This window comes from Cryptomeria japonica, chromosome 9 (genome assembly GCF_030272615.1).
Source record: "Cryptomeria japonica chromosome 9, Sugi_1.0, whole genome shotgun sequence".
Taxonomy (NCBI): domain Eukaryota; kingdom Viridiplantae; phylum Streptophyta; class Pinopsida; order Cupressales; family Cupressaceae; genus Cryptomeria; species Cryptomeria japonica.
Window position 1 is genome coordinate 621,307,878 of NC_081413.1, and position 23,154 is coordinate 621,331,031.

At 37.3% G+C, this 23,154-nt stretch overlaps 1 protein-coding gene across 2 annotated transcripts in view; it reads left to right on the forward strand.

Annotated features, from left to right (window-relative positions):
- Positions 1–13,021, forward strand: part of LOC131063708 (mitochondrial import inner membrane translocase subunit TIM22-4) — a 77,177-nt gene extending 64,156 nt beyond the window's left edge. For both annotated transcript variants that reach the window (XM_057997606.2, XM_057997605.2), the window contains exon 5: positions 12,612–13,021. In XM_057997606.2, coding sequence (XP_057853589.2) covers positions 12,612–12,697 — 86 coding nt within the window. In that variant the 3' untranslated portion in view covers positions 12,698–13,021. The remainder of the gene's footprint in view (positions 1–12,611) is intronic.
- The last annotated feature ends 10,133 nt before the right edge of the window (positions 13,022–23,154 follow it).

The following is a 23,154-nucleotide window of genomic DNA, read 5'->3' on the forward strand; positions in this document are numbered from 1 at the left end:
GAGAACCTTAACTGGTGAGGATGTCCCGTTGCCTGTCAATGGACAATTCCTCAAGCATTACTTCCAACCTTAGGCTTCTTCTGAAGCCTACCCCTTGTATCATAGTTAGAATAGGTCTGCTTTGGTTTGCCTTAGTTTAGGTTTGCTCTCGGTTCTGCTTTAGGTTTTAGGTCGGCTTTGCTTAGATGTTAGTTCCGAGGGATATCCGCTTGTGATGTGGGAGTTGTTGTTAAGACACACTCTGCGTTTCACTAGGTTTTGTTCAGTCCTTTTCTTGAATGATACCTCATGAAGTTCTTTGAATTGGAGATTGTTTTTGTATAGTATATCATAGGTTGAATCCGTATTTGACAAGATTGGAAAACTTTTATTGTACCTTGATGTTGACATCATTTGATTATTAAATTTTACACATTAGTTTTGTTCGAGTTATTGTAGATTTTCAAGTGAATCTGTGAGTAGTTAAAAATTTTATTTCCTGCTTCAATGCCATTGTAATTCTCGAACCCTAGTAAGTTTCATTCCTTACGAGCCAAAGGAATTGACGGAATATGAAAAGTACATGAAAAGAAATATCATCAAAAAGAAAGAAAGAAGAAAGAAATGCAAAGAAATGAAAAATCTGAATTGGCTAATGGGAATATGCGAGTAACTCCATCGAGGCTATAGACGCTTGGCCGACAGTGGAGCAATATTCGTGAGGTTACAATAGGCCGCTTGCGAAGTATGGACATCTTACATAGCTAGTCTCACTGGATCCTTTGACTTGACAATATTCTCGTGAAGGTAATGAATACAATTGCACACACGTGGATAATCAATAACTAAGTAACTTGATACAATTCTTGGATTCCATCCTTTCAAATGTGTTTTCTAACTTTTGCTATGTTATGCAAGGATTAATTGAAGATTCTAAGAGTCGGATTGAGCTTTATTCTTGAAATGTTGTGGAACATTTCCTCCGTGGCGTCGCCAGATGTTGTGACCTTTTCACACATCGCCCCATTGCCAACGGGGACCCCCTCTTTTCTTGCTTTTCGCGTGTTTAGGTTAGGATTTTGGCAGCTTAGTGGGCAATTTTGTGTTTCCTGTGCCCGAGTCTCGGAGTTTTGGTCATGCCCAGTGTCTTCTAGGATTTTTGAGGTTATAAGATCAAGCTTGTGAAAATTGAGAATTTTAAATGATCCTAGTTTTGTCTGAGTGTAGACCCTTTGGAGCGTTAACGTGTTTTTGAATGTCGTTGTCGATGATTTTAAGTGCTAAGGTGTTTTTAAACCTTTTGGAGTTGTTTTCTCGCTCCTAGGAAGTTATTCAAGTTGATTTCACACTTTATCCCGATAGATTTCCTTGTGTTACGCTCCAATTTTTGATGAATTTCCTTGATTCCAGTTGAGCTTTATTGAGTTTCGAAGTTTCCTAGTGATTTTGAGTGGAAAAATCATCATTTTCCGAATGAAAATCGATATTCTAAGGGTTTAAAGGTCAAAATTCCATATTGGAGGTGCTTTTCCCCACATATTCCTGACTACCCATGGTTTTCCCTACTCAAAATCCAGACTGGACATGGATTTCCCTTGAAATCTATACATGCCCCATTTTTCCACCACTGTGAATCCATACTAGGGTCTTTTTTCCCCTGGATGCATTAAATTTTGACTAAGTGTCAGGATTTATCATGACTACTCACGTTGTTCCATCGGGGAGTATGGATGGGATTGCGAATGACAGTTGTTTTGATTCCACACTTGGGTCGATTTTCCACCAGGTCTTTTGTGACAAGTTTTGAGGATTTTTGTGTAGACTCTCAGGTTCGACTCTAGTCGATTTTCCACTAAGAGAGATTTCTAATGTTTTGAGTCCGGATTTTCATCCAGACTAGGGTTGTTTTTCCACCAGAGGGGTATTTTTTTGTGATGACTTAGTTTTAAGTGGAATTTTCATTCCACACCTATATCGTTTTTCCCCTAGACCCCCATTTCATGCACATTTGATGATTTTCAATGGGATTTTCCCATCCCTATTGGGATCGATTTTCCCCTAAGGGGATATTTTATGATTTCAAGTGATTTTTTTGTGAGGATTTTTTAATCCTTACTGGGATCAATTTTCCCCAATTGGCCATTTTTGGATTTAAATTGAAATATTTTAATAAAGTGAGCCCCATTTAATTGTTTTTTAATGAAAGGCAATGATTATTTAAAATAAATAAAAAGCAATTAATGATTTGCAATGAGCATTTAATGTTTTCAACCTTCTAGAAGCAAATTGGTTTCACCAAGCAAGAATAAGAACAAGCATTTTATCCCACATTGCTTGTGTGATGAGATTTGATGATGAAAGTGAGTTGAAATAGGGAGAGAGCCAGCATTATTTTATTATTTAGTTTGCCAAGTGTGCCTATGCAAGGGCGATTTTCTCCATAGTTGGCGATTTTGGAGGAAGTGTTCAAGTAAAGTGATTGATTGAAGACTCTTCTTGCTGCCACTTTTTCCTCATTGCCATTTCTTTTTCCAGCTTGGCGACATGTTTGGTGGCTGCCATTGATGATTGAATGCCATGATTTTTGGTGAAGTTCGCCATTTTTGGTGAGGTAGCGATTTTGGTAAGGAGGGCGATTTTTTGTGTTTGGAGTTTCTTTCTCCAACTTGGGCGATTTTCATTGATGCTGCCATCCTTGCTTGCTGTTCTCAGACCTAGGTTGGCAGATTGGAATACCTTTGATGACATTTTCAGACTTGTGTGAGTTCACACTATAGCGGGAAAATTTCGATTTAGGTTTTGCAAGGGTTTGCTGCCATATTTTGGTGGATTCCCTTCATGTTTGGTGGCTGCCATTGTTCCCATTCGCTGTGGTTACTTCAGATCTGAGTTTTGACGCCATTACTACAGCTAGTTCGACCTCCATTGTTGGCTGATCATCGATTTCCAAACTTATATTTTATTGCCCAGCGAACCACAACTACAGCAATTTACACTTGGAGGCATTTTGGGGATCATTTTCAGTCAATCCTCAGACCATTTGAGAGCTGTCACAGGTCTGCAACTTCGTTTTGGCTGCTTGTCCTCATAAATTTAACTTTTACCGGCCATACCTATGTTCCTTAGTTTGATTGTTTCCATCATCATGATTGATTTTCATCGAATTTGTGCTAATTTTGAATGATTGCAACATGTTTTGAGAGGTTAATTTATTAGTTGCAGGTTGTCTTCAAATTTGATTGCGGAAGGTGTCCTCAGACATAATTGTGTGAAAACACAATCTTTCATGCCTTTTCTTAGTCACTGTTGATCCAGTATACTCCTTTGCACTTTGATTTGCACGAAATTTCTGAGTATAAGGAGGTGTTCATTAGGGTTTCATACCCTAACCTTGTCACATTTTCTATTTAAATTGTTGAAATCTACCTAGAGTGTTGATTATTTTCTTGATTTCCATACCCTAATTAGTCTACATCATTAAGAAGTCAGGAATTTTTTTTAAGAATATTATATTTTTTCTAAGTTCTAACTTCAAGATTCGTACAAGTGCGATATCGAAGTCCGGACTTAAGGAAAGGAGAGAACAGCAGAGGATTGTTGAGACTAGATTCTATCTTGAATCCAAGATGTCATCCAGAGGGAAGGAGATAACGGACATGAACATGCATTTCTTGAACCTGAACCAGATGCGGCGACGGATGTTCGGAATTGGAAGCCAGATTCCTTCCCCAGCGTATGTGAACATTATGAAGAGTGGTATTTTACAAGCCGCTGGATTTCCACAGTCCATACAGTGTAGTGAGCTTATCTTGGAGTGTGCACGATGTTATGATCCTCGCTCCCGAATGATGAAGACTCCTAAGGGCGTCGTCATTGACTACCTTGCTGAGGATGCGATTGCTGAAGTGTTTGGAATTCCACATGGAGCAGACATTAAGGATGTAACTAAAGATGAATATAAAGATCGATATAAGAAGAAGATGGATGCGTGTAAGACCATGGTGAATAAGGAGTGGATGATGGAGCCTAGGCCTCATCATTCCAAGGCTCCCAAGACACACGTGCACAAACTTCAAAGAGGAATATAGTGATTTAGTATTCCTACTTAACCGAGTAATGGGGATGGCGTAGGGTGCAATATACAATGGATGTATGTTCTATCTCATCTAGGATTGTCTAAGAGGAACGTTGATAAATTGGTCTAGAATCATAGGTGACATTCTGGACTTTCAGCTGAGAAATGTGGAGCGGTCCACGTCATTCGCCATGACTTCCTACTTGGTGTACCTGCTTGCACGGTTTGTTACATACAAAGGTTTGATATGCAGAGGTGAAGTCGGGAATGGGCAAGGACAATTCAGGAGTTATGAGTGCTATCCCCAACTGAACATGTATAGAATTGAAGATTATATGAGAGTGAATGATGTATTCACAATGTACATCACGTGAATGCTGGAAGGCGGAATCCACAGAAGGTTGTCCAAGGAGGCAACATAGCTGATAGAGAAATATGGATCGTGTTATATACAGTTTCCCACTTTCACGTACCTTAGGATTCATGGGTTTCAATCTGAACCCTATAGGCTTCCTAGGTATCCTTCCGACATAATGATCTTATTGGAAGTGGTGAGACAACTCCGAGAGTTTGATACCATTCAAAAAAAGAAGCATAGGATAGGCATGACATTCCCTATTTTAGTTGGTAGACGTTGGAGGTTTGCCAGTTGGCCTAAGCTGCCAACACTGCGAGTGAGGAGCTTGCATTCTATCGATTTGCAACCTTCAAGAAAAGAGAAAGATTTGATCCAGATAAGAAAGTTGGAAGGATCAGGGGAGAGAAGTTCATCCACAAGGCAGACATAAAAGATAATTGGGGCAACCTGATGGATGAGCATGCAGTGAAGAGACGAATGTTGTCCAGGATGTCAGTGGATTTCACGAGGAAGTGTGGGCTTTTCCTCATTCTTGATTTAAGTGTTAGACGACAGAGATCATACGCATCCACATTATGAAAATGAAATGAAGAAGGCAATCTTATTGCCTAATTTGTCATAATCAGAAGAGATAGATTTGAAGATATTGATGAGAGAGGTCTTGAGTTTCTCCCGTGCATGGGTGGATATTTAGATGAATAAGTTAGTTGATATGGGTGTTTGCTTCACTTATGAATAGATGAAGCCGGAAGAATCTGCTTTCGAGGATGATCGGAGGACTATCAATGATGTCATGATTCATGCGGATGAAGAGAGTCAAACTTGCAAGAGAAGGATAAACACACCAGGAGGAGTCAAGGTTAGAGGGAAGAAGATTGAGGAGGTCAAGAAGAAGAAACAAAAGACTATCATTCCTTCACCCCCTCTCAGTGTCTCATCAATTAAGGAAGTTGAAATGACAGAGCAGAACAAGGAGACCCAACAATGTTCCAACACAATGATATTACCGGAGAATATTTAGGATTTACATGCCACATCGACATCTGCTCCATCGAATGAGAATGATGATCAGTCGGGATCCCCTACTGTCCTTTTAGAAGTTAGTTTAGGAAATGAGGTATATGATTTGACCAGGAGCAATCCTGGTGATGATGAGGTTATCTTGGCATTGAGAGGGTTTGATTGAGAGATGTGTCTCGATGATGGTTTGGAGATATCCGCTATTCCTGATTGGCTGATGAAGAGTATGGAAAAAAGTAAGAAGATGATAGAGGTACAACCTATTGATAACTGTTGTCATTTTATGACACCCTCGGTCCATCAGTGAGAACCGATCAGAGATATGTTCTATGGACCAGCGCTGCCCAATTGATCAAGGAGAAAAGCAGTGAAATCATGGTTTGAAGTGTTGTCTTGTCGGAAGTTCCTTAGCCCTCTCTTTCTCTAGTTCGGAACTTCGGAACCCCGAGGTTTCGAGTTTCTTTGCCTTAGCTTCTTTCTTTCCTACTCCGGAATTCCGGAACTCCAAGTTTCCGAAGTTCCCTTCCTTCCCTTAGCTTTTCTTTTGTTCTCCTCTCCGGAACCCTTGGGTGTCGAAGTTCCTTGTCCAACTACAGAGACCCCGTTCTTCGAAGTTCTCCAACTACAGAGACCCCGGTCCCCGAAGTTCCCCAACTACGGAGACCCCGGTCTCCGAAGTTCCCCAAGTTCCTAAGTCTTCTACCTCGGAACTCCGAAACCCCCAGGTTCCGATGTTCCTTAGTCTTCAACACTGGAACTTCGGAACCCTCGGGTTCCGAAGTTCCTTGTCCAACTATGGAAACCCCGGTCCTCGAAGTTACCCAACTACGGAGACCCCAGTCTACGAAGTTCCTAGTCCCTCAACCCCGGAACTCCAGAACGCCCAGGTTCTGAAGTTCCTTGTCCAACTACGAAGACCCCGGTCTCCGAAGTTTTCCAAACTACTTCTGACTTGCAACACTTCCGGATGGCGTGATTTACACTCAAGGCTTTAAATGCTCCGACAGTTTTGTGACTTATGCACTTTTTTGTGGAGCCACAGGGGTGCATTTAATGTTTTTGGTAGGATTTCCATCAAGGGAGGTATGGGGCCATGCTTGTGTCATGACTGTCATGTTTGACTTTGGAAGGTCAGTCAATCTATCTTCCTCAGAATTGCCTTTGGAGGTATGGCTAGGTTGCTTGCATGTACAAGCCAAGTGCATGCACTTCCCTGCACTTCCAGACCGACATGCAGGGGTCATGATCACCCCTGTGACCATTTTCTATATAATGGCTTTTAAGCTTCATTGTAAAGGGTTCTCTCCCTGCTGCCTTGAGTTTTCTTATGCTCTTCTCTTCTCTTGAAGACTTGTAATCTCTTGCATTTCTGCAACTGTAAGATTGGCTTTTGGCCTTGAATTAATTGAAGATCACCATTCTTGCTTTCTTTCAACTTATATATGTTGTGTATGCTTTCTTACCTTCATCATAGGTGCATTTCTTGTGGCTTTTCTCTCCATATGTGCTGTGTTAACTTGTTTTATGAGTGTGACTTGTGGGAATACTTCTCCCCTCTTGACACTTACAAAATTCTAACCTCCATACATGCTTTTGGGCCACTTATGCAATTGAAGTTTGTGCTTTTCCAGGGTTTTTCACTTAATCCCTTGTGTCATTTCGGTAGGGAGAGGAACTATCTCTTCTTGGTGCATCACCTCCCCTATTTCAAGCAATTTCTCTCCTCTTTTCCTTTGCAAGTTGTTAGGGTAGGCTTAGGAATTAGCTTTGAAGTGTTGAGTTGGTTCAACACCTGCACCTAGATAGAGAAGGAAGTCTGCCTTCTCCGGAGATTCAACCCTCTTGCGCAAGGTCCCACACTTCGGGGTTGCTTCCATGTTTCACAAGGTTGCCGAGTTGATAGCTCAGCAAGGGTGCAAGCTTTTGTGATAACAATAACATTGATGGCTACTTAGTTAGGAGTAGTAAGGGGAAAAAACCCAAGAGAGATGAGATCTTGTCACATATAGCTAGAGATGAGACAAGAATGCGGGTTGCGCAGGTGGCTGTTCTTATTGGAGGTGTGACGACGAACATTGCGACTCTTATGGATTTCCAGATTAATTCAGTTGCCCTTGGCCGTACTACAAGAGAGCAAGAGTTTCAGGAGGTTGGTGATAACCTTAGGGCGATCAACGCAAGATTAGATAGAGAGATTGAAGAGAAGGAGAAGTACAAAGAAGAAAATATTAGACTTAGAGAGTACATTGCAGGGATGAGGCGTGAGAATCCCACCCTTATTTCTCGCTATTGCAGTTGATCATGGACTACATTCACACTATGAGGCAATGAGAGATACACTCTCGGAGGTGGAGAAATGGAATGAAAGTGCAAGAAAACAGGCGGTTGATTTCCTTACTCAGTTTCTCTAGGCATATGATAGAACAACATGGCTCATGTTTAGAATCCAGTATTTGGAGGGAGTTTGGGAGGAATTCCGGCCTATCCAGGAGAGCACTATTCCACACCTCAAAGCTTTGAAGAAGATTGCCAAGTCCACATTGATCAGGGAGAATATTGTGCATAGTGGAGACAGATACGATTTCCATGGCTGTTATTGTTCATTGGCCATGAAGAAATCAACTTATGAGAACGCCCACCTAAGTTGTACAGAGTAAGGGTATTCAGTTGAAGATCCTTGCCTCAATTGAGGAGTTATTGGGTGTTGATGTTAGTGATGCTAGTGGTTTACACTTAGCCGAATTAAGAGACAAGATGAAACTTATGTATTTTTGTCAGTTGGACTCTTTGAAGAAGAGCCAGCTGGATGATTTGGTCTCTTTGTTGATTCATGTTCATAGTTTGTAGAAGCTCATGCTAGATTGGGAGAACACTTTGGACGCTTGCTCGGATACATTGGACGTGATTGATTTGCAACAAGATACCTTACTTAGCATTTCCATGGGGGAGTTAGATTCTGTATTGGCTAGATTCTTGGAGTATGCTAGGAGAGAGAGAGATGTAGGGAGGAATCTTCTAGAAGATTCTCTATTTGATGACTAGGTATCTTTCTATTGGGCCATATGTTGGTGGCACCATTTTTGATGTAAACCCTACTTAGGGAAATTCTAGGGTTTTGTTGGCATGATCTTGGCCCTTGATTTAGTTTTAAGCTTGGCCATCCATTTTGTATGAGACTCTATATATACCTCATTGTCTCTCATTTGTAAGAGCATTTTTGTAAAATTGTTGGTATATGCTGCAGCTATTTGAATCTAAATCATTGTTCAATTTGTTGGTGATTTTTCTCTTCAAATGTTGTCTTTGCATTCGTGGTTCTCAATTCCTCCAAGTTAGATTATAATTTTAGATTATAATTTGTTTTCATGTTTGTTAGATTGAGTGGAAGATTTATTGAATATATTTGTGTGGAATCTTTAATCCATACCACTAGCTTCTTGCCGTTCGTAAGTGCACCTTGTGTGGTCAACTGGAAATTTGAGTAAGCTTAACTTCAATTATTATGCATCCCTTGACAAGCGTCAACTTGGATGGTGTCAATGTTTGATGGTAATAATTTGAAAATCCATAAGTATACCTTAGATGATTGCACTAAGCTTGTGTCAATACCTGTTTGTGAGACCGTGCCTAGTTTGATTCCACTAAATTTGTTCATCATTTCCTACATTCTTAGGCTTAGAATAGATTTTTTGAAACCTATTCCTTTGGCCCATTTTTTTAGTAAGAATTAAGTCCAGAACTACATTGCTAAATCCTAAGTTGTCAGCACACCTATTTGGCGAGTAGAAGTCAAATCTACTCGCCAGGCTAAAAAACTCGCCAAAAACTCTGCGAGTTTTCGGTGAGTGTTGATGATATAACAACTACTTAATTGAAAGTTGTTGTGATCTGGTTATTTCAGTATAGAATATTTGTACTATATCTCTTTCTAAATTTAGTTTTTTTTTTCTCTTTCAAAACCTACAACTTTCATTTGCTTTATGGTTAAAAGCACACATGGTTTTCATTCATTGCATCTTATTAGAAGGTAGTTGCGCCTTGTAAGATAACCGGAGAGCAAATATGAAATATCATTATATTTGTCTCAACTGGTAGTTTCATTTGTCATTTGTTAGAGTGTGAGAATACAGAGTTAAAGTGGCAAATTTGTGAACTAACATATTTTTGGCGACTCTACTAGGGAAAATTCTTGCATGGTGATGTTAATGAATTTATTGTCTGTGATGAATCAAGATGGTACTACCACATGAGGATGTCTTTCTAGTCCTTCAATCGAATTTGGGTTGGCGAGATGAACAAGAAGACCTAATCACACAATTGAGTTCTTTGGCATGGAGGTGTAGGAGAAACATCGAAGACTATAGGAGTGTCGGTTGAGCTTTACAAGAAGAAGAACAATTAGTCCAAAACCCTAGACTGGTAGTGCGTAGAGCAAGGAGATACCTTGTTGTAGTTGTATTGAGAAACCCAATCCATAGAAGAAACCAAGTACCACCTTGAGACCAGCCAAATAATCAACCAAATCCTCTCCCAAATAATTAGAGGAAGGTTGGCGACTCTATATTTTTATTTTGATTTGAAAGCTAGCTTCTAAAAGATACGCTAGAGGTGATCAAAAGAAAGGTATCTCCAATCCTGATTTTGATTTGCTTCAGTCATAAATCCTTCCGCATTTCCACCTACCAGGAAAACTAAGTCTCTGAGCAGACCCCCTTCTCCTCGTCCAACAGCCCTACCTAGCCCATCCTGTCAAGCATTGTTTCTAGTGGGAACTGTCCTACCCTTGCAAGTCAAATTTTCCCATCATCAATATTCTTGTTTCCTTGATACTTTTGGTCCAATAGTGTGGCCCAAAAGGTCAGAATCAAATAAAACCATGCAGTTGATCCTTTGGAAATGTTGTAATTCTCTTTGTTAAGAATTGTTTCTAGTGGGAACTGTCCTACCCTTACAAGTCAGTTTTTGTGTTATCAATTTTCCTTTTTCCTTGATGCTTGGTCTAGTAGTGTGGCCCAAAAGTTCGGAACCAAATAAAACTGTGCAGTTAATCCTTTGGGAATGTTGTAATTCTCTTTGTTTATCTTGTTAATGACAATTCTTGATTAGAATCAAAGAAACAGGACTTGGACTCGGCGAGGCTGACTCGGACTCGGACTCGGACTCAAGACTCGGCTTCAGACTCGGCTCCAGACTCGACTGGACTCGGGAAAGTGAAAAACTCAAGAAATTTAGAGATTTTTAAAGATTTAAAACTTGTTTCAGACACCCTTTATTGAATACACCTTAAAGACACAATAACATCATCAAAATCGGCTCATTTGATTACATACACAAGTATACATCAAGCATAAACGCAAATTGTAGCTGAAGAAAATAACATACATAGATATATAAATATTGTCAAATGTATACAATGTTACAAAACTCATGGAATAAAAAATGCATGTCATCATATGATCATCATCAAATGTTTCATACAAATACCAAAGGTAAATACAACTACAAGCCTATGGCTCAGAGGAGCTTGCACGGCAGCACCCTCCGGCCCCGACCCCTTGCGAAGGCATCTAAGGTAGGTCCTGGATGATTGGACAGCCATGGCCGGTCCCTGTGACACCATGCCATGCTCACCAACATCAGGAACATTCGCGTCACTATCTGCCTTTGAATCTCTAGTCTGTGCTCGTGCTCTCCGCTCCTCCTCTGCCATGGCTACAGTCTCAGCCTCTATATCTACTTGGTCGATTCAATCAGTGTCAGACTCGGAGGTTAAATTTTCCCTACTTCTATCGACGCAGTTTCCCCCCATAATTTTCGATGGGGGTTTGGGGGCAGTGCCCCCAAGATGGGGTCAAGGGGCGATGCCCCTTGCGGGGTCAAGGGGCAGCGGGTGTTATTTTTCTATTGGCTGACATTTTGTAACCCTAATTTTTCTCATTCTCAGGCGGAGGTTGTAGTGAACAAAGACGAGACCATTCATTTTAAAACAACTTTTTAAAATGTTTTTTTTTTTTGTCATTTTACTTAAGCTCAAGACTCGCCGAGTTTGGGGCTCAAGACTCGCCGAGTTTGGCGAGTTTGAGCCAAACTCACCAACTCGGCGAGTTTGGCGATTTTACTCTCTAGACTCGGACGAGTCCGAGTCCGAGCTCCTAGGACTCGCCAAGCATGACTCGTACTCGGACTCGCCAAGCATGAGCGAGTCCCGTTTCTCTGATTAGAATTAAGTGCAATCAATGTCGTGTGCATGTATATATTCTATAATCTTTTAACCTGTATGCCACATAAAGCATGATAGACCAACCACCAAAATATGCTTTCTAACGAAAAATGTGATGTTGAAGTATAGAAAGTTATTCATACAAGAATTACAAATTGAGCAAATAAAAAATCTATTCTGTTCTCAATAAAATGTCTATAATTTATTTGTTTTTCTAATATGCCATGATAACTTTCATAGTTAGCTTTAATATTGCTTTATGCTTTTGAGATCTTTCAAACAGAGATTTATTAGTGCATTAAAATATAGAACTGCAAGACTATTATGGATAAATCATAAAAGGCATTTATTGTTAGCTTTATAATATTGAGAAAACTAATTTGAGAATATTAAATATGCACCAAAATGTACACACAACAATTAATTTTATCTTACATCAATAAATTCTACAAATATATTTGTAAATTTCCATGAAAACTATAGGGGAATTTCGGGAATGGGTTTTTCAACCAGCGGAAATATATGTTACAAAATATAATTGCTTATTTTGATTTCTGTCCATTTACTCAGCATCGTGTATTTATAGTGGAGTTGAAAGATCTATTGTTTAAGTAAGCCAATTCATGTGGAATGTCTAATACATCTGTGGAGTGTACATTTATTCTTAAGCAGCTTTTGATGTGTAAAACCTAGAATCACAAGAATTAGAGAACACTGTAGCTCTTTATTTCAAATGGAGCTTTTGACATTAGATTCTAGCAAAGGTTTGGCTTCATTCAAGCAAATATTTCAGCATCTTTTTTATTTTCTCAATTTTGAATTTCAATATGATTATTTGACCTTTGATATAAAGTCATTAAACTTTGCAGGAAAAGAAAAAAAAACGTTTGATATTTATGATTATAAGTGTTTATGGTCCTACCCCTTTCTGTTGCTTAACTCAGTATTTTTGCTTGTAGGTGGTCCACAAGCTGCTTGCCTTGGGTGTGCAGGCTTTGCTGCCTTCTCAGTTTTGATTGAGAAATTCTTGGATAGAACCGACTAGGGGCTGCATGTTTATTGTTCTTCTTATGGAGTTGGAAGTAGAATTAAATATGACTTCACAAGTTTCAGTTCTATTTTATTAATTATTTTGAGGATTCACTATTCTTTTATGCTATTACGATGGAATGGTTGGTTTTTCCTACGTTGCAAAGTTTCTTTTGGTTGAAGCTTTGAACCAATATCATGCAGAGGAAGTGTTGCTTTCACAGCTTTTAGGAGTCCAACAATATTTATATTGAATGCAGCAAACTTGGGCCTTCCAAAATTTTGCCCATATTTGTTTGCATTTTAATGTTTGGAATAAAGGACAGGTAATTCATGTCAATTTGTTATGTCTGACACTGTGTCTCTATTTACAACAAAAATTCTTTATTTCTTTGTTTACAATTAAAACTCTTTATTTTTTCCAATTGAATTTTTTCATATGATATGCATTTTGTATTACGTGTTTTTTCAGAAATATGAACTAGCTGTGTCAGAAATGCTTGCTTAAGTATTTTGAAAATTTCCACGAAATATTAGCCATTGTAGCAGTTCTATAGTGTAGGCCTAACCATCACCTCATTCCATATTGGTGATTACATTTATAGATAATATAACCTAAACCTTATTCATTTACCACCTATCCTAATTTTAATGCCTTATCTGTACCCGCACACTACAGATATCCTCTCGTATTTTGTTAATTTTGCTTCTGTACCATTTGACAACATGTATTTGAAGAGAAAGAAACCATAATTGCTAAAGAAAATTATCAACCTATGCGATTCTTGGCTTATCTTGTTTGTGATGATTACTCTTGATTTGAGTCGGCCAGTCAGTGGGGACACTGTGTGATTTGATTTGGCTTATGACCTGTTTGGGTCAAGATTACCCCTCCGATAAAGACAAAATTGTAAGGGATTTTTCTTGTTGCTGTGAACATGATATATTACTCAACTGGTGTCCTATTCACATATACATACTTAGGTTATTTACTTTTTGTGTTCTATACTCAAGGTAAAAATACTTGTCATGATGTTAGTATATTAGAGTTTCATTTTGGTTTTTATGACGAGATTTTCTTTACTTTTTGTGTTCTATACTCAAGGTAAAAATACTTGTCATGATGTTAGTATATTAGAGTTTCATTTTGGTTTTTATGACGAGATTTTCTGTTTCTTTTTTACTTTTAATGATTTTTTAGCTTACTGAGCAATCTCATTGCTATTTTACTGTGTGGAAGGTTATTTTAGTTGCAGGAACAATCCTTGGTTCATGATGAGGTTGATCAACAATGCTAATGGGTAGAAATAGGATTTCTTTGTAATATTTTTTCTACAAAATTGATAATCAAAAAGAGGATAAATTTGTAATAACTGCAAATCATGTGTACTAAATTATCAAATGAGTAATTACAATGCTAAATACAATCCACATAAAATTGAAAAAGTAATTTTTTATATTTATATAAGAGGAAAATAAATTCTTAAATAAGACCCATAATCAATTTATGGTAACATGAATACAATTTCACATTAAAAATGAAAGATGAATATGAATATAAGTATTGACGAGAAGGTATAATCTAAGTATACATTTATAAGCAAGAATGTCTCATACATCATACAACGAGAAAAAAAGAATTTAATGGGATAATAGTCATCTCCAAAAGAGAGAGGACACCATGTATGTAACCCCTCACAAAAGAGGATGCACATAGGTGGTTGTGGCAACCCCCACCTCACACCCCCATCGTCCTTGCCCTACAAGTGAGGATGATGGAACCTTATGGAAGGAAATGCTCCCTCCTAAAATGGGAATACGAAAAGCAACCGTGTAACAATCTTTCAAGATGCCTTCTACAATATGGGTAGATGCTTGACATTAGATGCTAAAGATGATCCATGAATGCCAAACAACATTTCTACACCTTGAGAAGAAACAAAATTGCATGTGCAAAATATCTTTCTTTTCTAGATAGGAATGTCATGTAGGAAGGATTGATATCTTTGAATTTTGTACATAATGCAAGAACAACAAAGGTTCTACCAATTGTTGACCAATCCATTGTCAAACAATGACAAAATAGGATGATGACCAATCACATCTAGAGAAGATGAGTGTGATTTTATAAACATGCATGCTATGTATTGTAGAAATGTGTCCCAATGTGATAGATTTAGAAAACTAAAGATATCTTGTTGCAAGGAAGCATTGGAACCTCTGAACGAAGTAATAGGTGATAGATGTCTACAAATGTTGGGTTTGAATAATTAAGCAATTGATGCCATTGATAAAGCAAAATTGTTTTAATTGATGTTTTGAAGTTTCAAATAAAAAACTTTGTTAGGAGATGTCTACAAATGTTGGGTTTGAATAATTAAGCAATTGATGCCATTGATAAAGTAAAATTGTTTTAATTGATGGAGTTTTCAAAGTTTCAAATAAAAAACTTTGTTCAACATACATTCTTCTATTGTATTTCTTTTCTTCTCACAATACTCATGTACCATGTTTGCAAAATGTCGTGCTCAAACTTTTGGGCAAAAACGAAATAACAAATTTTTTTGAACAACATAAACTCACAAAATAATCTACATTTAAAGTGGAATCAAATAAGTTTTGTCTTAACTAGGATGTAAATACAACTGTTTTCTAAAGTTGGATTAATTAACTAACTCAATTAAGTGACATTAATCAATGAAGATTAATTATTCCCAGGAGGGTTATCGCAATTTAATTAGTTAATTTAATTAACCTAATTAAATTGCCGCTAATTAAAGTCGAGGGGTATTTAAATATCTCAATAGCATTTGAGACATCCCAGGTCGAAACAAATGATAATGCTATCTTAAATTTAAAATTAATTAATTGGGCACATGCAAATTCATTATTTAAATTTAACCAATAAGGTTACAAATTCAATAATGTTATTTATCAAATAAATCTAAATTATACTATAGCCAATTTTAATTTGCCTTAAACCTTCAAATTTCGACTATTAAATAATTTGGCCAAAATTGGTCTCATAGGCTAAAAGTGCATATAAAATAATTAATAATTTTCATTTACAAATTTCCCTCAAATTAAATTTAACTTAACGTCTATATTTAATTGAATATATAACAAAAAACTATATAGTTTCCCTAGTTAAATAAATTAAATCAATTATGCGATTAATGTACCTATATAACATTAATCTCCATTTTAAATCCTATATATATAAAAAAACTATATTAAAATTAATTTTCTCCCTAACCAAATAAGGAGTTTTAAATTAATAACATATAGCTAAAATTAAATGGGGGGAAATTTTTTTCTAAATTTTAAAAACAAATTTCCCCCTCTTCTTATTATAATTATTATTTTAACTTTCGAACTCTAATTAGGGTAGAGTTAATATCTTTCTTTTATTTTTAAAAAATATCAACCGTTATTTTATAATTTTCATATGCTAACCCTAATACTTCTTTTTTTTTATTTGAATACAAACCCTAATCCGGAATTGGATTAGGGTTGCATATTTTATCTAACTAAAATTTTAATCTTGTTGTAATGCCTTTACCCTAACCCGAAACTGGGTTAGGGTTTATCTTTTTTTTTGAGTGTGTGTGTGTGTTGTGCGTGTGTTGCAGGGTACAGTGGCCATTGAGGTGGCGATCGAATGGAGACAGGGCAGCGTTGGGAGCTTCGGCCCCTGTGGGGAGACCCAAAGGGCGGCTTGCCCGCGCAGTGGGCCGCAACCCATAGAGGAAGCGGCTCAACCGTTCCTTGTGGGCGGCGTCCCACTGCGACGGCCGCAATCGCACTGTGGGCTACAACCCGTAGGGGTAATGGCTTCAGCCGTTCCTTGTGGGTAGCAACAACCACACTGTGGGTCGTGACCCACAAGGCTCAGCTGTTGCCGACCCCTATGGGGAGCCCCGTGTTACCCGCCGCCACTTCTAAAGAAACTCCCCCAGCCCCCGCAACTCTCCTTTGGGTGGCTTCGCCCCCAACGTTGCCCTGTCTCCATTCGGAGCAAGAAATATATGTAGAGTAATTTTTTTTGAAATGAAGCCACCCAAACTAACACAAATTTTGTAGGTTTTAGTGTCTTAGTTATTAACTAAAAGTATGAAATACAAATTTGAATCCAATAAATTTGGGGTTGAATTTGAAAAAATTAAATATATGGTTGTTCAAAGAGCACCCTTTTTAACATTGTGAGAATCTTATAAAATGGAGATATAGACAACACCTTAGGAGCCCAAAGGAAAAAATGAATGATTTGATTTTAATTATCGATAAAATGAACTAGAAACATAGTCTGAAAAAATAAATATGACCATTCAGAATCAACTTTTGATGTATTTGTTATTAAAAGTTTGATACTTTGTTCAAGACATTTCAATCATTATAAAATTGCTCTTTTAAGGCTTCTCATAGACCATGTCAAATTAAAAATTCTTAAGAAAAGAAATTAATAAAAATCAATGTCATAGAAATTGAGGTAGTATTTTTTCACATTGGCTTCCCTTGTAATGCCCCCCTTTCTTCGAGTGATAATTGATTAATTAAATGTTAAATAGATCGAAGTCCTATGAGATTATTTAAATTTAATTAAGTAGCAGCTGGACATACTTTATTTTATAAAGTAACTTTATAATAATGTCATGACAAATTATAAAGTGAAGTCACTTTTGAGGGGAAAAGTAAATTAACAAAGAAATAAAATAAAGTATTGCTTTCGAAAAGGGAAAGTATTATAAAAGGAGGAAAATGTCCAATGAGAATTCATTCTTGAGTTGTTATTTTGAAAGAAACTTTTCCTTGAGGGCTTGAGAGCTTGAGAGCTTAGCTTGCATGTTCAGTAAACCCTAGCATGAAAACCTTGGAGGTTTTGACTATTTGGATGGAAACCCAGATCAACACACTTAGTGAATTCATCTAAGGATTCATAGTTCCCCATCATTGATTATTTTTTTATGGAGATTTGACGATCTATCTCACAGATTTTTTAGAGGGTTTGTTATTTTATTCATGGAAGCATTCTAGCTATGTCTTGATGACATTAGGTATTTTCTAATTTGTAATAGCAACATGCATTCATAAGCAACAATGCATTTCTATATCAAAAGAATTCCATTGGCTTATTTATACTCTATATTTCATTGATTGATTTCCTTGAAAATCTATATTGTTCATCTTGCATGTTCAATTTTCATGTCGCAATATTATATTTTGATGAAACAAAACATGAGCAAAAACGAAAACCCAAATTAGATATGAAGCATTATCCGAGGCTGGGATATTTCATTCATCTTTCTCACTTTTGTGGGGGAGTGGGTGGGAGCTTGCCTTGACCTTCTCTATGCATCTTTTTTTATGGGGTTGTACACATATGTTGTTTTCTCTCTTTCTACCACTAGGTTTTCTCCTTTTCTCATGTATTATGAGAGATTTTTTTCTTGTAAATAGATACTTGATGAGGTCCTATTAGCAATACCCATCTTCATCTTTCCTTTTAATTTGTGTGTAACTTTCCTATTGCACTTATTGGGGGGTTAGTGTGAAATTATATTCACATTATTATAAGTTAATTAAGGAGTTTTATCTATGAATTTATTTTCTTAATAATAGTTGGAATTTGGATTTGTCTAATAAACAATGACCCAATATTTTCAAGCTTTTGTGGTATATTGTATTAGAGCCCAAAAAGACATGTTTAAAATGATTGTTTATTTTACAAAAGTTACCTTGTCTTATGGCCTCTTCTAGCATGGATATTTGTAATATTTGTAGGAAACTTGGAACTGCATGACATATTCCTTTTTTGAATATTTTTATGCTAAAGAGGTTGAGAACCTGTTCTGTTTTAACATGTACTAAATTTTTTTGTTATACTTAATCTATAATGGCCATTTTAGATAGTAAGTCTGTATTTAGAAACTTTATTTGAGTTATTTGCTTTCGTTGTTGTCAATCGTTTATGTTATAGAAAGATCATTTGTAGTAGCTCATTGAAGGAGAATTCATCTCCTTTGTAAAATATGCAATTACCATTTTATGGTGTCAGAGTAGAGGTTTTTTATAAAAGAAAATTGGCGAAATTTTTGTTTCAATAAAAATTGTGATTTACTTGGAAATTTTTTTCCAGAATATTTTGAATCATTTTTTAACAAAAATCCAGAGCTTTTTTTCATTTAAAAATTCAAAACCTATTTTGTAAAAATTGTAGGTTTTATTTTAGTGTGAAAATTGCATTTTTTAGGTTTGCAAGATCGCGTGGGTATGTGTGTTTAAAACTTGCATCATTTTTTGCTCTAAATCGTCATGCCAAGGGTTTTCAAGAAAAAATGTGGGTTTTTTTAAGGGTATAATAGTTCACGAATGCTTTATTTTTTTTTATGCAACTGGTTTTGTGTTTTTCCCGCGTGATGACAAAGTGTTCTTTTGAATTTTTTGTGGGTTTTTTGAAGTCCTACAAATAGGGTTTTTTTGATGTAGTGGCCGTGTTAAGGGCCCATTTTCCCTTCTATATAAGGGTTTTTGCTCCATTTTTCAATATCTGGTGAGACGAGGGTTTCTCCAACTTGCCATATTTCTTTATTTTTCTTGGACGATTTTTTGAAAATCGTGGGCTATCTTTGATTTTTGCCACACAAGTAAGGTTTCCATTTTTTGATTTGAAAAATTTTGATTTTTGGTAGCTCCTTTTTGACTAATTTTTGACAAATCAATGGTTTTTATGTTCTGATCTGTGCCTAGGGTTTTGGGCCAGTTGAGAGTCTGGGGTTTGATTGATTTTTTTTTATAGAAAATTTACTATTTTATCAATGTTTTCTGATGCTCTGCAAAAAGAGGGTTAGAAAATCTGTTCGATGACAACACACACACAAGAGCAAAAACGTTAGTGTTAGCAACAAAAGATTATTCTAAACAGGCATATCAAAAGAGATACTAAAAGCATGAGAGAATATTTAATTAGGAAAGTAAATATGATGAGGCATCTCCAAATGCCTCCTAACATGCTCTTAGCTCCTTCTCCTTTGTTCTTCTCCTCTCCAAGTTCCAAACTAGTGTAACTCTCAACAACTTTTTGCACTATGGATGCTTATGGAGGTCTGAGATTGAAGTATTTGCTCTAAATGTGAATAAATAGCTAATACTAGATGCTATGATGCTAAAATGATTTATGTTAAACCAAAATGACAAGATACTAGTGATTTATGCTAAATGCTCTCTAAAATTCTTTATAACTTAGATGTATACAAGTTTTCAGGATTTGGCTTATGAAGAAATGAGCTCTATTTATAGAAAAAATGGAGCAATGGATGGTTGAGATTGAGTAATTTTAATAAGGGTCAGGATTGAATTATATTCAATCTATGTGAAGGCTTTCAACCCAATCCCAAGATGCCAAGTGTCAATGTGAGATAGGTTGAGACGAGAGGGAATAAGCATTAAATGCTTGACATGACCTGAGAGTTAACTTGGGAGTTAAGGTCAAGGTTAGGTTGAATGAATAAAATTTTTATTCCAAGAATAAAGCTTTTATCCAAAGGATAAACTCTTGTGCAAAAGAAAAAGGGATAACCATTGTCAAAGCAATAAATGTTTGAGGAGACACATGAGTGCAAGTTGAAATAACCATAAATGGTTATGTAAGAGCCATAAATGGTCATGTACGAGCCATTAGTGGTTTTGGAAGACTTTGGAGGTTAAATTGTTGAACACACAAAACATTTAATGCTTTTCAAAGACTTTGAAGTCTTTGAGAAGTGACTTTAAGCTGCTTAGGATTGTGACAATAATTAGGGGATGGATTAGGCTAATTAGGAAGGGTTTAGAAGAATCTAGAAGAGGTTTAGGCTTGCAAGTGGATTTGGTTGGTGAGGGAAAATAGGATTTTTATTTAAAATAAATTAATTTATTTCAATAAATGTGTGCAAGTTGCATTTGTAGGAAAATGCAAGTGGGGGGATAAATGATTTAAATAAATATTTTATTTAATTTATTTAAAAGAGGAAAATGGGATTAAATGAAATAAATATAATTTATTCATTTAATTGAGTGTGAATTTGGTTTAATGAATTAATTAAAATAAATTGAATAATTTATTTAATTAATAGGAGAATGTTTGAAGATGAATTAATTAAATATTAATTTAATTAACTGATGGCTTAGTAGATTTTTAATCAAATAAATAACAAATGTTCATTTAATTAAACTAGACAGATTTATGTGACTACATTTGCCCCTCTTTGAGACGGTGCGGTTTATCGCGTCGTTTCAAAGAAAAAAAATAGGTGGGAAGAAATGCCCCATAAAATGATAATTTAATGGGTGGTATGCCCCCTCGAGAGATGGGCCAATTTTTTTTGAAAAATCGGGCGATCTCTCAAAAAAGAATGAAAATTGGTAGGGTGATAGAAGAGAAGAATTTGACAATGCTGGTGAAAAATAGAAGAAATCGAGAATAAAATGGAGAAATGGGAGGCTCGGGAAGTTCATGGGGACCATGATGGTGAGTGGGGGAAAGTTAGGGGTACGACGAAGGGTTTATATGGGGAGAAAGGGGTGAAAACAGTCATTTGAATCCGCGACCATAGTGAAACTAGAGCTCTGATAGTGACATTTTGGAGGAGCGAGCAACAGTCAGGATGCCGGTACCCATTGCAGAGCACCGATTTGAGCGAGTCCATCGATTCCAGCGGCTAGAGGACTACGAACCAGCGGTAGGGAAATTTGAAATTTTGAATTTTATGCATTTTTGATGTGTTTTTTGCTGAGTCCAAGTTGAGTCAGGACAATAGCGCTGAAACTATGTTTTGGCACTGTTGTCCAATGAATTAGCGCTTTTGTGCTGCAATGGCGCTATTGTTTGAGCGATTGTGAAAATAAGAGCGCTATTGTATGCATGTTTGAGCGCTATTGTGTGTTTAGCGCTTTTGAGGGGTCAATTGAATGCTTTTGATGTGAAGCAGCGCTATCGCATAGGCGTTGTAGCACGTTTGCAATTTGAGCGCTTTGTATGGTTGATTAAGCGCTTTTGTTAAGGTATTAGCGCTATTGTTTAGAAAGTAGTGCTATTGTTTGCAAGATACCGCTTTTGTTTAGGAAAATAGATGCCCCAGTTTGTGTGAACACAAATCTTCTGATGCCAATGATAGATGGATAGGGATGTGAAGTGAGAGTTGTTTTGAACCATAGCAACTCTGATGAAACTTAGGTCATTAGGATAAATGCATGTTGAAGTCTAGGTGTGCCATGATTGCTTACCTATTGAGACCCAAAGATACTTGATCAAAGTATCTGTTGATAGTCTAGGTTTAAACTTTTAGAAAGTTTGAAACAAAACAACTAATGATGATTGATTGATGCACGTGTGTAGGAGGATCTACGCATCTTATAGTTGCGCGAGAGACATCCGGCTACACAGGGGCTACGTGATCAACTGACAGAGGCCGAGATTGATTGCATTGCAGCTACTGGGTTGTATGATGTGATGCATATGCCCGTGATTCAGATGAATCATGATTTGATTATAGCCTTGGCAGAGCACTGACATAGTGAGACATCCATGTTTCACTTAGCGCAGGGGGAGATGACTGTGACACTAGAGGATGTGTGGCACATCTTGCATATTCCCATTCGGGGTGAGTTGGTCACATATGATAGATCATGGGGGACTCTAGCGGTGAAGAGATTCTTCGAGGAGGATGTGTATATTGATGACGGTTCGATAGCCTGGGAGGATATCGCTGCTTTGTACAAGCCATTACTAGCAGTTTTGTCTGGGATCGTGGGAGGGCTATTGTGTCTGGATAGACGATCACATGGTCTGGCTGTTGGTTGGGGGCAGGTGATAGAGTAGATGATGATAGAGGGGACCCGATTTGCCTGGGGATCATGCGTGTTAGCACACATGTATCAGGAGCTGCATGAGGTAGTGTACCGCGAGAGAGGCTCCTTGACAGTGGGAGTGACACTGCTGCATATATGGGCATGGGAGCACTTACCAGTTACGTGACTAGTGAGTCTTAGATTCCAAGCAGTTGACCAGCCCTATATGCTCATGTACAATGGTATGATGAGTCAGCCCCACCTGGGGAAGTTAGAGTGGTGGCGGCGGGTGTTGGATGACATGGATGTAGTTATTTGGAGACCGTATATAGAGTATGAGCCTTGGGAGGATGATGTGGAGGTGTTGTCGTATATATTCATGACCCGATTCCTTATTGGGAGGACATGCTACCATGTAGAAAGACAGGTGCCAGGCAGAGTTATGAGGTAGTTTGGGCGGTAGCAGGGATTGCTTAGGGGATCAAGGGAGTATGCTAGGGTGGTGCGAGAGAGATATGCATGGGGGCTAGTACTACCCTATGATCAGGCATTGACAAAGTTCTAGATGTTACAGGCGAGACCATGGGATATACGACTGAGGGTGGTAGATGTAGGGGTATCAGAGGAGTATACGCAGTATACGGCGGC